Here is a 16,246-nt window from a genome sequence, read left to right as displayed (position 1 = left end):
CACTAGATCAAGACTTTTGTATGAAGGCGAAAGATTTTCTAAACCAGATTTCAAAACTGGTTCAAGTTGAACAGTTCTCTGCGTCGACCATCAGAAAACTGCTTGGTTTGAAATTGTCTTCTATGTGGACTGTGCTTCATTACATCACTGCACTATTGCTATATACCATTTTTGCCCCCAAATTTTTGCTTAAATTTGGCTAATGTCACTTTACCTTTAGTTGTAAACTAGATGTGCTGAATTTGTTCAGGAATCAGACAATGATTTACTAAAAAGAACAAGTTCATAAATAGTAATTTGTCAATTAGACTACACTGGACTTGCTTTATGTTTCACACTTTAGATTCAGTTGCGGTGTTGTGGCACAGCTGAAAACAGTAAGTACTCACCACTAGAGGTCTTAAAGTAGACTGTGGGTAATGTTACTTAACCAATCTGATGCAGTTGTTGAACTTTATTGCTATAAAACTGACGAGAAACACGGAGAAATGTCGACGCTGTCCTCTCCAGCAGCTTGAATGTTTTCCCGGTTGCCATGGCAACTCTAATGGCTACCAGCACTAACGTAATCATAACAATAAAAAAGGTTTATCGTCTTATCAAAGTAAATTTTATTTTATATACATTTTTATAAAAATAAATTCTTCTGTCAGATGCAGGTGAATAAAATTGCCTAAAAGTGTCCTGAGTTTACTCATCAACATACTGTGCACGCGACATGCACTCCATTAAACTTTTTTTTTTTCTTAAGGGAAATTTCAGTCTTGTGTCTGACGTTTAATTACACATTTTAAATAGCAAATTCTGGTAATAATAACATATAAAGAACGTGTAAATGATGGTAATGAAATTACGAGCACATGACGTTGCTGTAACGTTGCCAGTAAGTCATGGAATGACTATTATATTATGAATAGAGTACATATCTGGAACGTCCTTCTTATAACGTTAGGCGATCGTACTGGCGACGTTGTGATATGGTAATTTGATGGTAATAATATTACGGGCATACAACGTTGTAGTTACGTTACTAGTAAGTCATGGAATTACCAATATATTACGAAGAGAGTACGTATCTGGAACGTTCTTGGTAATCTTATAACGTTAGGAGAACGTACTGACGACGTTGTGAGAAGGTAATCTGAAGGTAATGAAATTACTGGCATGCAACGTCGTAGTTACGTTGTCAGTTAGTAAGTCATTAAATTACCAAAAAGTACGAATACATTATACTGTTACGTCGTGTGTTAGCTGGGATTCCTCTCTCCGATTGAAATGCTTAATCCACTAAGTATTCCAGCTTTAAAAGTCCACTTGCTGTCACGATGACAAATGTGGCTTTGCAGTTTTGCATTTTGTTGTATCTCGAGTCAGCTCATATAATAAAATAACTTTGACTGTTTGCACATTTGAACTAATAACGATTGCTTTTTCAGCGACACGGCTGCTGACTTTAGTATTACTTATTTGCGATCATTTCTGTGCTTTATAGACTCTATAACTTGCAACTGTGTGTTATAAAGTCAGAATTGCGAGATTTAAACTCACAATTCTGAGAAAAAAAAAAGTGTGCATAATAAAAAGTTATGTAATACTTTAATATTTTAAACTCGTATGAGCATTCACAGTTTATATCACACAATTGTGAGGGAAAAAAAGTCAGAATTGTGAGATAATATGTCACTTTTTTTATTCATTGGCGGAAACAAGTTTCTATAGCAAACTCTTAAAGGTGCCGTAGAACGCGTTTTCAAAAGATGTAATATAAGTCTAAGGTATCCCCTGAATGTGTCTGTGAAGTTCAAAATACCCCATAGATTTTTTTTTATTAATTTTTTGAACTGCCTATTTTGGGGCATCATTAAATATGCGCCGATTCAGGCTGCTTCCCCTTTAAATTCTCGTGCTCCCCGTCCCCGAGCTTGCGACTGCCTTAAACAGCATAAACAAAGTTCACACAGCTAATATAACCCTCAAAATGGATCTTTACAAAGTGTTCGTCATGCAACATGTCTAATCGCGTAAATACAGTATTTATTTGGATGTTTACATTTGATTCTGAATGAGTTTGAGGCTATGCTCCATGACTAATGGCTAATGCTACACTATTGGAGAGATTTATAAAGAATGAAGTTGTGTTTATGAATTATACAGACTGCAAGTGTTTAATAATGAAAATAACAACAGTCTTGTCTCCGTGAATACAGTAAGAAACAATGATAACTTTAACCACATTTAACAGTACATTAGCAACATGTTAACGAAACATTTAGAAAGACAATTTACAAATATCACTAAAAATATCATGTAATCATGGATCATGTCAGTTATTATTGCTCCATCTGCCATTTTTCGCTGTTGTCCTTGCTTGCTTACCTAGTCTGATGATTCAGCTGTGCACATCCAGACGTTAATACTGGCTGCCCTTGTGTAATGCCTTGAACATGAGCTGGCATATGCAAATGTTGGGGGCGTACATATTAATGATCCCGACTGTTACGTTGAGATTCGCCTGTTCTTCGGGGGTCTTTTAAACAAATCAAATTTACATAAGAAGGAGGAAACAATGGTGTTTGAGACTCACTGTATGTCATTTCCATGTACTGAACTCTTGTTTTTCAACTATGCCCAGGTAAATTCAATTTTCCATTCTACGGCACCTTTAACAGAGTTGAGCGAAAAAATCAGTTCCCAGCCCTTCCTCATTTTCTCCATTGTAAGTTTTGTGATTTGTAGAATATGCAGCTACTTTTAATGCCCATCAATAAAAAAAGATTCTTTTTGTCCAATATTGGTCTAGTTGCAGCATCCACAGCCAAACCTTGACCCTTGATTCAAATGATACACTACGAGAGGAGAGCAGACAGAGGCACATTTATTCATCCTTTTAATCCACTCTTTCCACACCAGTCACTGTGCAGCCTGTTTGCTGGAGCGTGCTGATTTTATTTGCTCAGTAGGGTTAGAGTAGGGGACGGGATGGAGGTGTGTGTGTTCTCGGTGGGAGGTGGAACAGAGCTGTGTTCTCTCTTCTTATCCCAGACAGATAGGAGCAGGGGGTCTGCACACATTCAGAGCCGTGTCTCCGCTATCAGCTCTCAGATGTCTGTAATTTCAACCTGCCGATCTTCTGCTGCATATGTACACAACGCACAGGAAGCTGAACCAAATGATTTGCAGCTCAAATTAAACCTATGCGGCCGTATGTGAATTCTTAAACCTGTTTATCTCTACTCTGACTACTAAAATGAAGATTTTGAGCAGTGTCTGGTTAGTGTTGGTGCTTAAGTGGCGTGCATCCATGACAGAAGACAGCATTTTACACACTGTATTTAAAAGCTCTCGGCTGGTGGAAGAGAAGAGCTGTCTTGTTAAGTGATCATCCATTAAGCTCCTATGAGGTAATTTCTCTTAATATTTAACCACACGTTAGAAGAGGACATGCCATGTGAACGCTCAGTCGTATATTACAAGACAGTGTGCACTCTGTGAGAACGGCCCAGTGTGAACATCAGTGCATTTGCGTTTGCAGATTACAATGGAGTTTGGGTTGAGACGACACATGCAGGCACATTATACAGGCCCTCTGGGAACATGTTACTTGTGAATCCTTAATTCAAGGATGTAAGCTTTTGTTCTTTCACCTGACGTTAACATGAGCAGGCTTTAATGAATCTCTCATGAAGTTCATGCTTCATTTTAATGTCAGCTGTGGGGACAAATGAGGGCTGTATAGAGCTTCGCTCACGTCAGTAGTTTCAGAGTTATTAAAGCTATTAAAGAGGATGTATAATGGATAACAAGAAATTCCTTGCTTTTTCAGAATATGATGTACAATGTAGATTGAGCTCCCTCTCCAGTCCACTCAGACTATTTATGGAAATGAAGCAACTTGATCAGAAATGTTCACAATAATAACATGTGGCCAAAAGGACACAATCTAAACCCTATCATCTTGCCTCATGAATATTATTAGGCGATATAACATTCACCCAGAAGTAAGTTGCTCAAAGGCAGGAACCAGACCAAATTGTTGGGTTGTTTACCAAAAAGTGCAAAGACAAACATTCTAATGTCTGTGATGACATCACAATAAGCACATTAACATATGACCACCCACATTTACATTCATGTTAAAGGATTAGTTCACTTTCATATTAAAATTTCCTGATAATTTACTCACCCACGTCATGCAAGATGTTCATGTCCTTCTTTCTTCAGTCGAAAAGAAATTAAGGATTTTGATGAAAACATTCCAGGATTATTCTCCTTATAGTGGACTTCAACAGAACCCAAATGGTTGAAGGTCAAACTTACAGTTTCAGTGCAGCTTCAAAGAGCTTTAAACGATACCAGATAAGGAATAAGGGTCTTCCGTTTTTGCGTAATTTGAATACAGAAAGTGGTCTGGCGGAAGCTAGATATTTGACTTCATAACTGGTTTAAATATGCATTTTTTGGTTAAACTTTATTTTACAGTGCTGTAGTCACATTGTAATTACTTAATAAGTACTGAGTACTATTAATTAACTATATGAACTTACTATAGAGTTACAGTTAGGAATAGGGTTTGGTTTAGGCTTAGTTACTTGTAATTATGCATAATTTAGTGTTATTACTATAGCAAGTACATGTAGTGACGTGGAACTATGGCATTGTAAAATAAAGTGTTACCGATTTTTTTTTTTTTTTTTTTTTTTTTTTTTTTTTACAAATGCATCGCTTCACTTCAGAAGGCCTTTATTAAACCCTTGGAGCCGTGTGGAGTATACGTTTATGATGGATGTGGATAGAAGCTTCTTCTTCAGCTTATACTCGTGGGTCCCATTCACTGCCATTATAAAGTTTGGATGCGTCAGGATATTTATTAATATTTCTTCGATTATGTTCATCAGAAAGAAAAAAGGCATATACTCCTAGGATGGCTTGAGGGTGAGAAAAGCTTGGGCTAATTTTCATTTGAAAGTGAACTAATCCTTTAAGGTCTATTTCGTTTTCAGTAACTTTCCCTGCCCTTGTGAGCATCATTGTAAATTAAATTTTGGTACAATTTGATAGTTTTCTCTGAAACAAAATTAGTCAAGAAACCTTGACTAATAGTATAAGTGCACTTACAATGCTACAACATAGCACATGACGTCTAGAATATGGCCTCTATTTGCTAAAGTTTTGTTACTCTACCCAAAAATGCATACTCTCATCATTTTCTTATCATGCCATCCCAGATACATGTAACATTCTTTCTTCTGATGAACACAAATAAAGATTTTGAAAAAAAAATAAAATAAAAATAATAATAATAATCCAGAATGTTGGTGTTCCTAAAACACAGCCATCATCACTGTAATCCATACAACCCCAGTGGATGAATCAATGACTTCTCAAGGAAAACAATAGTTGATAGGGGTTGTATGGATTACCGTCATGATGACTTTATGTACTTTTTGGAACATCAATATACAGTGTGGACTCAAATAGAGGGATTATTTTTCTACAAATCTTTGTTTGTGTTCATCTAAAGAAAGAAAGATGTATACATCTGGGATGGCAAATGATAAAAGTGTACCCCTGTAAAGTAAACATAAAACGCCACTCACAATGATGGGGCTTGATTTTATCCATCAGAGATTGTGGCATAAAAGTGGCAAAAAAATATCAAAATATCCTCACTGCTGTACAGGCTCTGCTCATTCTCCTAGTGTGAGTCAGCTGATGTAACCTCATGACGGACGTTTCTGCGGCGGGTCTGCGTGTGGCGGAGAGAGTCCATGGCGTGCTGGGTTCAGACACGGATGTGTGACTGGAGTGTTTGCCCTGTGGCTGTGTGTGCGTGTGACAGAAAAGCGCTCCGTGGCATCCATTACTATGCCACTGAGGCACAGCAAAAGCTTCTCTCTCTCTAGTTCTACATTCCCAGTCCAACCTTCAGGGGATTACCATTCATTCAACCTTAACTTCAATATACACACAGCACAAGGCATGTTAGCCTTCCCATTTACACACTAGCCACCCAGCTGCATATAAATGAGTGCAAGCTTCTGTTTATTTTGCTCTCTCTTTCAGTGAGTGATAATGAGACGGCTATCAGATTGCAGTATCTCTAAACCCTGCTGTGATTGGTAGTGCTGTTGTGTGTTGCGCATTCTTGTTTGTCCCCTTGTGCCACACCAGTCGTCAAGTATTGTTCGCTCAACCGAGTATCACTTCTCTGGGGTGCATAAATGAAAACAGTGAAATGAGGTCTATGTTTCTCTACAGAATGTATTACAAGTTCATTAATTCAGTCTTCCAGGGATGTTTTGAAGTCTCCATTTGCCTGGCCATCGCCACACTGATTGTCAATGCAGAATCACACAAACTGCTCAGGCTTTACTATTATCAAATGTGCAGAATTCCTGCAAAGATTTTTTTTTTTCAAAATTGAATAACATTTGCATGCTAAGCTCCGCTGAGCAGGTTTCCCAATGTTAGGTTTGGAATATGGGTCAGTGGGCTGGCGAGATACTTTATTCTTTGTGCGTCATCCTCGCTTCGCTTCAAACCAATCAGCTTTCTGCATCTGTTTATCTTGATTTCAGGCAATGTTTGTGCATTTGAAAATCAGAACAAGAAACACTCAAGTTGAAAGCGATTCTCGTTTTATCATGTCGCCAGGCCAGCCATATGTTGGGCAAGCATTGTTGGATGGAACTGATAAGCGTTTCAATCAGAGGAGGATTATGGGTAGAAATCTGCAGATTGCATCCTCTCGAGGATTGAGTGGCTTTAAAATGCTAAACGCACAACTCATCCGCAGCTTGAACATTTAGTCTGGCCCATGTCCCCTTTTGGAAAAACAACAGACACAACAAGTGGAGAAAACAATTCCAGGACAAAACCGAGATTAATCTCAAAGTTGCAGCTGCTCCATTTCACTGTGTAAAAATAAATAAATAAATGAATAAGTTTCATAACCAGAGTTTTATACTTTCTAATGAAATTATGAGTAGTGTTTCCCATGCTAAACTCACAGTCATGTTGCTGTGGGTGGTTGCTATACAGATTCTAAGCTATCCTAAGGGTTTTATTGTGTTTTTGCAACAATCTGATTGCTTATTAAAGTAATGGCATACCTCTATTGACTCAAACAATTGAATCTTATTAGTTGGTTCTTTTTAGTGAATCAAAAACATACAATATAGTGAGACTGGTGTACAGTAGACATTAACTGATTCCTGAAAGAATGACTCTTGTGAGCTGTTATATATATATATATATATATATATATATATATATATATATATATATATATATATATATATATATATATTTTATGAAAAACATAAAGTGTGACCAGTGTAGACTGATTCCCAAAGAATGAATCTTATGAGCAAGTTCTTTATAGTGAATACAAATCATACAGCATGACAAGAGTAGTCCAACCAGTTCTCGAATGAATGACTCTTATGAGTAAATTCTTTTTAGTGAACGAAAAGCTGTGCGACCAGTATAGACTGGTTCTTTTTTGGGAATCCAAACGGCACAGCATGACCAGTGCAGTCCAACCAAATACTGAATGAATGACTCTTATGAGTAAATTCTTTTTAGTGACTGAAAAGCTGTGCGACCAGTATAGACTGTTTTTTTTTTTTTTTGGGAATCCAAACGGCACAGCATGACCAGTGCAGTCCAACCAATTCTCGAATGAATGACTCATTCCAATTGTACTCCCTCTAAAAGACTGTGAAAAGTTCGCTTTTTGCTGCCTTTATACAATCACTACTTACCAACAACTACGAAAATCCTTATGTTCTCAAAATGTTTTGTTGTTGTTATTTCAGAAAAAGAGACATTTCTAGAGCCCTTTGTGCTCCGAGACCTGTTGCCGTCTTCAATCGGGAGCTACTACCGTTACATCGGCTCTTTGACCACCCCTCCCTGCAGTAAAGTGGTGGAGTGGATCGTCTTCAGTCGGCCTGTGTTCCTCTCCTACAAACAGGTGAGTCTTTGCCACACATATGAAGGTGTTTTGAAGTTAATCGTGCTTGTTGAGTGTTTGAAAAAACATTTATTTTAAGACATATACCGAATTATGCCAGACAAGTTTGGGAACTTATTATTCATCTTTATTCAAAGCAAAGCTCAAAGTCACAATTCCCATAATACATGTTACAGATTTATTATACAGAGCTCATGTTTGGGACAAAAGCTAAACAATTTGAGAAATAAAAGTAAACTCTAGTGTGTATAAGACCCGTTATTGTTCGAATGGACCTTAAAAGACCTCCGATTTTCACCACAGTGACTCATGCCTCTCCATTAGTATGCAACGCCCAGCACCGCTTGTGCACATACATCCTGTCCTCCCTCTCGGCCATGCTTCTGAGCTCTGATTGATAAGAAATACTCTCAAACTGAGCTTTTACACTGTGATGTAACAAAACCAACCACCAAAAATGGGGCATCTTCATGCTATGTGAAGAGCTATGTGAAGGTCAGATGAGTTTACACCAAAGTGTAGAGGTAGGAGGCCTGGTTTTACAGCAGAAATCATCAGGATACTGTGGCATGGTCTGGTCTCAAAATCACCACTGTTAGACTCAGATACTAAACAAAGAGTGCCGGGATAAGTGGGGACTGAAGTTTATGTACAGGAAGGGAACACAGTGGCTGTTCATAAAGGTTGTCCTCCGTCAGAAACCAATCCATCTCTGGCCTCTCTGCTTCCTTCTGATCTCACTGCATGAGGCTTTGCTCTCACATATAAAAGATCAAAGGATATCTGTATAATACTCATCCGACCATGTAAGATTCCATGTTATTTCAAAGTCATTCCAAGATTTATAACCATATAGTGTAAGACTGTAATGATAAAATCAATATTTTAAAAAGAAATAGAAAGGCAGAGACATATTTAATCACACAAAAACGAGACTGTGATGGATGGAAGCACCAACTCTGTGTAAATCATTCGTGAAACCATTATTACGTAATTCGTAAATGGTTTTACACATTATTTACAGACTCTTTCTGCTCATGCATCTTAAATGGGGCTTGATTATTGTGCACCTGATTGTTGAACGTTTCAATAGTGAATATTCATAATTTTTGTCCACTTGAAATTCATTGAAACCTATCAGTGAGGTAGACAAGAGGAAGACACATAGAACGCATGACCAAAACCTAAACCTGTGCACAATTGACCTTTCGCCGGGAGTTTGATTGACAAGCGATCTAACCAATCAGTACGCCGCATCCGCCATTTTGTCCGACAAAGCAGCCAGTAGTTAAAACTTTAACCTCGGTGGAGTTAAACTTGAAAAATGGTGTGTATTGATGTCTTTCCGCATTTGAAACAACATTCATTCTCATGTTCATGGACTAATAAGAAGAGATGATCGGTTTTTACGAGCGGTTGAGCTGAGGATCTACAGCAATCTGTCACGACACATTAAAGAGCAACAAAACGGTTTTTATTGTTTGAATTTCTTTAATAACTACACGGTTTGAAAGCTGGGACTTTGTTTAATATCATAAGTAACCTGCTCTGTCTTGTCTGTCGATGTGTGGTCAGTATCCTCTTTGTTCCGCAATGTATTTTTCACTGCGTGTGGAGTGACAGCGCCACGGCTTGTCGGACAAAGCAACAGTAACTAAGGGGGGGCGGGGCTCGGCGAAAGGCTAATTGTAAAAAAAACATACAGTATGACAGTTGTATATGTTCGTACAATCCAAGTCATACAATATTGGAGTCGCATATGAATTATTCCAGTTGTCATTAGAGTTTGTTGGTCACGATGGTTGACTAATCCACCAAGTTAGTGATGTTGACTATTTTTTTTTTTTACTGACAGTTCTTTAATTAGCATTCTGATAACATCTTGTGCTTTAGCTGGTTGTTAAAGTTTGCACAGCAGAACCCTCTGGCAAATGTTGTGTTTTCAATTAATCACCTTTAAAGCATGTGCCACTAGTCATACACATTCAGACAAATGTCTATGATTGTCATGTCTCGCGCTGTTTTTAAGTGTGCGTCCATGATATGTTTCTTGGTGGTAATTATATCAGGCTACAGTCAATTTTTAAAATTTGTTGTTTTCCACATGCTTATCATAGTTACACTTTTATATGTGCCTGAAGTGTAATGGAGGCCAACTAGTAACAGCTGTGCAAGTAAACCTCACTGCTCTGGCCTTGTGAGGTGCACAAACAACTGACACTAGAGGCTGTGGTCTTTGTTAGGAAGCCAGCCTCCCATGCTTGTTCAAATCCCACTCAGAGCAGGTAGGACCAGTCACATTGGTGCCGTGACCCGGATAGGAGTGAGGTTTAGGGGGGAAAGACACTGATTTACTTCAAACGAAATCTAAGAACGAACTGATGTGACGTCATTTCGAACAAAATCAGGCCAAAACAAAGTTCATTTTGGGAGTTCGAAACGGCTTGCCAAAGCAAACTCTCAGGAAAAGTTCGCTTCAGCTGCAAAACACCTTCGTACTACCATTGGTCAGTGATGATAACATAATAGGAGGTGTGAGCTGAGGCTCTACCTTCTTTCACACGGAACTCTTCTTTGACTCATTTCATCTGTTGAATCTGTCCAAGTAAGATCTCCGCAGGCGAAGACATTGGATAGCCGCTTTATAGTAGAAAATGAAGTTGTGCTTCTGATGAAATGAGGCACTGAAACTGTTTTTCATGTTTGATACTGTAAAGCAGCTTGCTTTTAAGCAATCTGTTGAATAAAATCCCATATATATAAACATGACGTGACTTTACCGGCGTGCTAATTTGCGGAGCTTGTGTTAACATATCCATGTTGTTATGATCAGATGCTTTTCTTATGCTTTCTATAAAAAATACCTACTGATTTCTAATTTTTGTTGTATTTTGTTACTGAGAGGAAAGCTTGCAGCACATATTTACATATTCATCTAAACATCGCTCTCAGCAGTGTGGGCAGCAGTATATCACTTTTCACATATTTTAAACTTCATTTTACCCCTAAACAAAGAATGAAAAAGAATATGCTGTGAGTATATTGGGGCCTTAAGTGTTCTTTTGTGGCAATATAAAAACCCATGAAAAATATATAACTTCAAAACATTGAGGGCCCTATTTTAACGATCTAAACGCAAAGTGTAAAGCGCACGGCGCCGGTGCACTCAGGGCGTGTCCAAATCCACTTTTGCTATTTTAACGATGGAAAAACGGTCCATGCGCCGGGGCGCATTTTTGAAATGGGTTGTCCCTATTCTCTTAATGAGTAATGGGTGTAACGTTCAATAAACCAATCAGAGTGTCATCTCCCATTCCCTTTAAGAGTGAGATGCGCTCGCGCCATGGCGGATTGCTATTTACATGGTGGAATTTGTTGGCGGAAAAGCTGAACGCTTTTCAAGCGAAGAAACCGATCTGCTCGTTCGCGAAGTTAAACGTTTAGTTAGAAGGTAAACGAAGTTACATTTTTATATTTATGTAGCCTACACAATAATATTCTTTTACACTGTAATCCTTTTGTTTTTAATATTTGGCATGTTTGTGTGATGCGCATCCCTGTGTGTAATAAGCAAAGTCGACGCGCCCAGAGGCGCAGTTTCTACCAACGCGCTCTAACAAAAAAATATTGCGGCATTGGCTTTAGACTTTAGACCAGGTTTGAGTTGGTCTATGGCGCAGTCTATTTTCAGCTCCTTAAAATAGCAATGCGCCGGCAATGCGCCTGAACACACCTCTTTTTTAGACCAGCACGCCCATGGGCGCACTAACTGGCGCAAATGCATTTACTAATTTAAGGACGTGGCGCTGAACGGGAAAACGCGAACGGCGCCGGACGCAAACTAGCAAACACACTTGCGCTGCGCCTTGCGTCGCATTGCGCCGGGTGTATTATAGGGCCCTGAATGTTAAATGCTGACAGAATGTTGAAAAATCATTTAGATTCACAGTAAAACCAGGGTAGAGGACAAAAATCTTACAGTTTAAGCCATTTCTGAAGGCATTTACATAGTCAAATCATTGTGTACAATCACTGTACAATCTGCTCAGCCCAGATTTTGTCAGATGTGTGAGTCACCATCAGTATCCAAATGTTCTGAGCCCGTCAGAGCAAAACTGCAGGAAGTGATACGTGTACAGATCACAGCTCACCGAGCGTTTAACAGGAAGACACAATCCCTTCCTTGGAGCTGTAAATGCTGCCCACAAAAGCTTTCTGCTCTCATTTGACACCTTTTAAAGTTTTTTTTGTTCCCTTTCGTCTCTGGGTGATTTTGTTTAAAAGGAAACACTGCTGAGGCAGATATAAGTGAGTCTATGGAGGAAGACAGTTGTCCTTCACTCCCCATTTTTCTTGCTCCTTTGTTCTTCATCAAAGCAGGAAGTAGGTCGCGGAGACTGACAGACAGAGCTCTGGGGCGTTTTAAGCGCCGATCGATGCTCAGCCAGTCTACTGCATTTGCAACATCTGGAGCATAGGTGGACATCACATACACACACACACATCTTGCCATTTGCCCCAGGAATGCCCTGTTGCTGTGGTTAGCCATAAGGGATTACTCAACCATCAGACTCCAACATGTCTTTTGAGCAGTGATGCACACACACAGATGTGTGACCCAGAACGCCCTGTTGCTGTGATTTCCCACCAGGGATTACTTAACCTTCATACCCATGATGCACAGTCAATTTATAAACACACACACACAAACACATCTGTCTCGGATTACTACAGCGCTAAGAATTGTACGAGAATTGTAAGAGACATGCTTTTGTAGCCGATGCCCAATCCTGGTAAGCTGTTTAGAAGCAAGGTTTTGCTGTATGAGGGATTAATTGATGAGGATTATGATCAGGAGATTATTCGAGAGCACCATATTGATGCAGCGGGTTTCGGTGTGGATCCCTAAAGCACAGGAAATGATGTCACAGATCAGATTTGGTTGGATATTGGAGAGGTACAGCGTGTGGGAATGCTTGTGAGGGTTTTCATATTCAGATATGCGACAGAGCACGCTTGCATACTCCTTTGAATTCAGATTTATTTGAATTCTGAAACAGATAATAAAACAGACACAGATGCTCACCCTTACGAAAAAGAACTTTATTCAAGTGTTCTATTAGCATAATTCTTTTAAACTAAAAATAAGAAAGTATACTTTCAGTCTACTTTTTATATACTTATCAGAAATATACTTTATGTACTTCTGAGAAATATATTTAAATTGCACAAGTATACTTCTTATACTGACAGAAAAGTCTAAGTATATTTGGCCTATACTTGGACTCAGTCTTTTGATCGAGATATACCTAAAAATATAATTAATTATTCTAAGTATACTTGGCTTGTAGTTTTGTTTAATCTTTTGATTTAGTAGCCTATTAAATCATTTTCACATAGTTTTACATACTGTCTTATAAACATACATTGTTTGAAAATATTGATTTATAAAGAAAATAGATATATTCCTAATTCTGAGTATCTGATTTTTTGTGTAGGCTAGTCCACTGGTAGTGTACATAGGAATTTACTTCAAATCTACTTCACTCTTTCCTCTACATTAACTGAATTTTCAGGCTATACGGTAGGGGGTACTGTTACGCATTTTCTGAAAGAGTACAGAATCTCTGGATCCAAATACAGGAGAAGAAGAAGCTGATACAAGCGATAGAAGATTACTCACATAAATCATCAAACATTAAACAGCATATAAATCGAAACTGCCAAACGTTACTGAATGAGGACTATGAAGCTTTTGGGGTGTTGATGGACTCAATCTACTCCATCTGTGATTGATCATCGTTCTGAATCCCATCTGGACATAGTCTTTGACAAAAATGCAATTTTATCAGCTTTTTGTTTAAAATGTTATCTCTTTTTTAATAAAACTTACCAACATTTAAGTGTTGATAAAAAAGGATTCATGAAGCTAGAATAAAATGTTTTTTAAAATGGAAACAGTTCAAGTACAGTTAAAGATATTTCAAGTAAAAAAAAATATAATACCTAAATAGGAACATAGCAGTATAGTTAAAGTGCAAAAATAATATATAAAAAGTAAACTATAAGTGTGTTATGTTCACTTAAAGAAAACTTATAAGCATACTTGCACTAAACTAGTAGTTTACTGAGAGTATATTTCAAAGTGTACTTTCATATACTAAAAATGTACTACTAGTATTAAATTAGTAAACTACTAGTATACTTATTCATATAAGTTCACTTGTAGTACAGATGTAGTAAAAATGAGAAAGGTAGATGTAAACTAGTTGTGTACATAAAGTTTACTACTGTTACACTTATAGTACACTTAAACGTATACTTAAGTTGGGCCAATTAAGTCCCAAGCGGTATTAAAATAGTACACTTGCAAGTTTACTACTAGTACATTGATACTAGTATACAAACCCAATTCCAAATAAAAAAGGAATGCAATAATTTACAAATCTCATAAACTTATATTTTATTCACAATAGAATATAGATAACATATCAAATAGTGAAAGTGAGACATTTTGAAATGGCATGCCAAATATTGGCTCATTTTGGATTACAAGAGAGCTACACATTGCAAAAAATTTGGGACAGGTAGCAATAAGAGGCCGGAAAAGTTAAATGTACATATGAGGAACAGCTGGAGGACCAATTTGCAACGTATTACGTCAATTGGCAACATGATTGGATATAAAAAGAGCCTCTCAGAGTGGCAGTGTCTCTCAGAAGTCAAGATGGGCAGAAGATCACCAATTCCCCCAATGCTGTGGCGAAAAATAGTGGAGCAAAGAGTTTGAAGTTATCATCATCTACAGTGCATAATATCATCCAAAGATTCAGAGAATCTGGAACAATCTCTGTGCGTAAGGGTCAAGGCCGGAAAACCATACTGGATGCCCGTGATCTTCAGGCCCTTAAACGGCACTGCTTCACATACAGGAATGCTACTGTAATGGAAATCACAACATGGTCTCAGGAATACTTCCAGAAAACATTGTCGGTGAACACAATCCACCGTGCCATTCGCCGTTGCCGGCTAAAACTCTATAGGTCAAAAAAGAAGCCATATTTAAACATGATCCAGAAGCACAGGCATTTTCTCTGGGCCAAGGCTCATTTAAAATTGGACAGTGGCAAAGTGGAAAACTGTTCTGTGGTCAGACAAATCAAAATTTGAAGTTCTTTTTGGAAAACTGGGATGCCATGTCATCCGGACTAAAGAGGACAAGGACAACCCAAGTTGTTATCAGCACTCAGTTCAGAAGCCTGCATCTCTGATGGTATGGGGTTGCATGAGTGCGTGTGGCATGGGCAGCTTACACATCTGGAAAGGCACCATCAATGCTGAAAGGTATATCCAAGTTCTAGAACAACATATGCTCCCATCCAGACGTTGTCTCTTTCAGGGAAGACCTTGAATTTTTCCAACATTACAATGCCAGACTACATACTGCATCAATTACAACATCATGGCTGAGTAGAAGAAGGATCCTGTCATGATCACTAGTGAGACTGCCCTAGTCAGCCACTAGAGGGCACTCCATTCCGGACTCTTGTTTTCACCCCTTGGACTACATTACCCATACTCACTCCTGGACTCATTATCCCACTCATTGCACACAGCTGTTTTGTGTTTATTCATTAGTGTCTGTCTATTTATACCTGGTTTGTCTCTGCCTTAGTTATGGTGTCTTCACGAACGTTCCTGGTTTCTCTGTTTTGGTTTTCGTTGTGTTTTTCTTGTTTTGTGTACGGACTGTTATCATGGATTTTGACCCTTGCCTGTTTCTGGATTTACGCTTTGGATTACCCCAATAAATACCTGCAATTGGACCTACCCTGTTTGTCTTCGTGTGTGCCGTGACAGAAGACACCATCAATTTAGGATCCAGCAGGATGGGGATTTGGATCACTCCTCCAGCCACGGTGAGGGAGCGAATGGCTCTTGTTCGGGCGGTGCTGGCTCTGCGACAGGAGGGGAGAGAGATAGGGGTTTTGCCCAGTTTTTCTGGACATTTTCAAGAGGGCTGCGGTATAATGATGAGGCGTTAAAAGGGGTTTTTAATGTATGCCTTGATGACCCTCTGCCCCAGTGTGAGTTGGAGGGGCTCCAGACCCTGGATTTTTGGGGTTTTACCCATTATCTCTCCCGCAGAAACCGTGGGCCAACTCATGCTCAGCCAGAGGCCGCTCTTGCCCGTGAGCCCGCCCCAGAGCCTGCTCTAGCCCGTGAGTTCGCTCCAGAGTCTACAGAGGAGGTGGGCACAGGTTCAGT

At 38.8% G+C, this 16,246-nt stretch overlaps 1 protein-coding gene across 2 annotated transcripts in view; it reads left to right on the top strand.

The window, feature by feature from the left end:
* The window catches only part of ptprga (protein tyrosine phosphatase receptor type Ga), a 308,651-nt gene that overhangs the window by 231,018 nt on the left and 61,387 nt on the right, over positions 1-16,246 (top strand). For both annotated transcript variants that reach the window (XM_067388598.1, XM_067388597.1), the window contains exon 7: positions 7,821-7,978. In XM_067388598.1, the coding sequence (XP_067244699.1) occupies positions 7,821-7,978 (158 nt within the window). The remainder of the gene's footprint in view (positions 1-7,820; positions 7,979-16,246) is intronic.

Source organism: Chanodichthys erythropterus, chromosome 6 (genome assembly GCF_024489055.1).
Source record: "Chanodichthys erythropterus isolate Z2021 chromosome 6, ASM2448905v1, whole genome shotgun sequence".
In the NCBI taxonomy this organism is placed as follows: Eukaryota; Metazoa; Chordata; class Actinopteri; order Cypriniformes; family Xenocyprididae; genus Chanodichthys; species Chanodichthys erythropterus.
The sequence above is the reverse complement of the archived record's forward strand: the minus strand, read 5'-3'. Positions and strand labels throughout refer to the sequence as shown.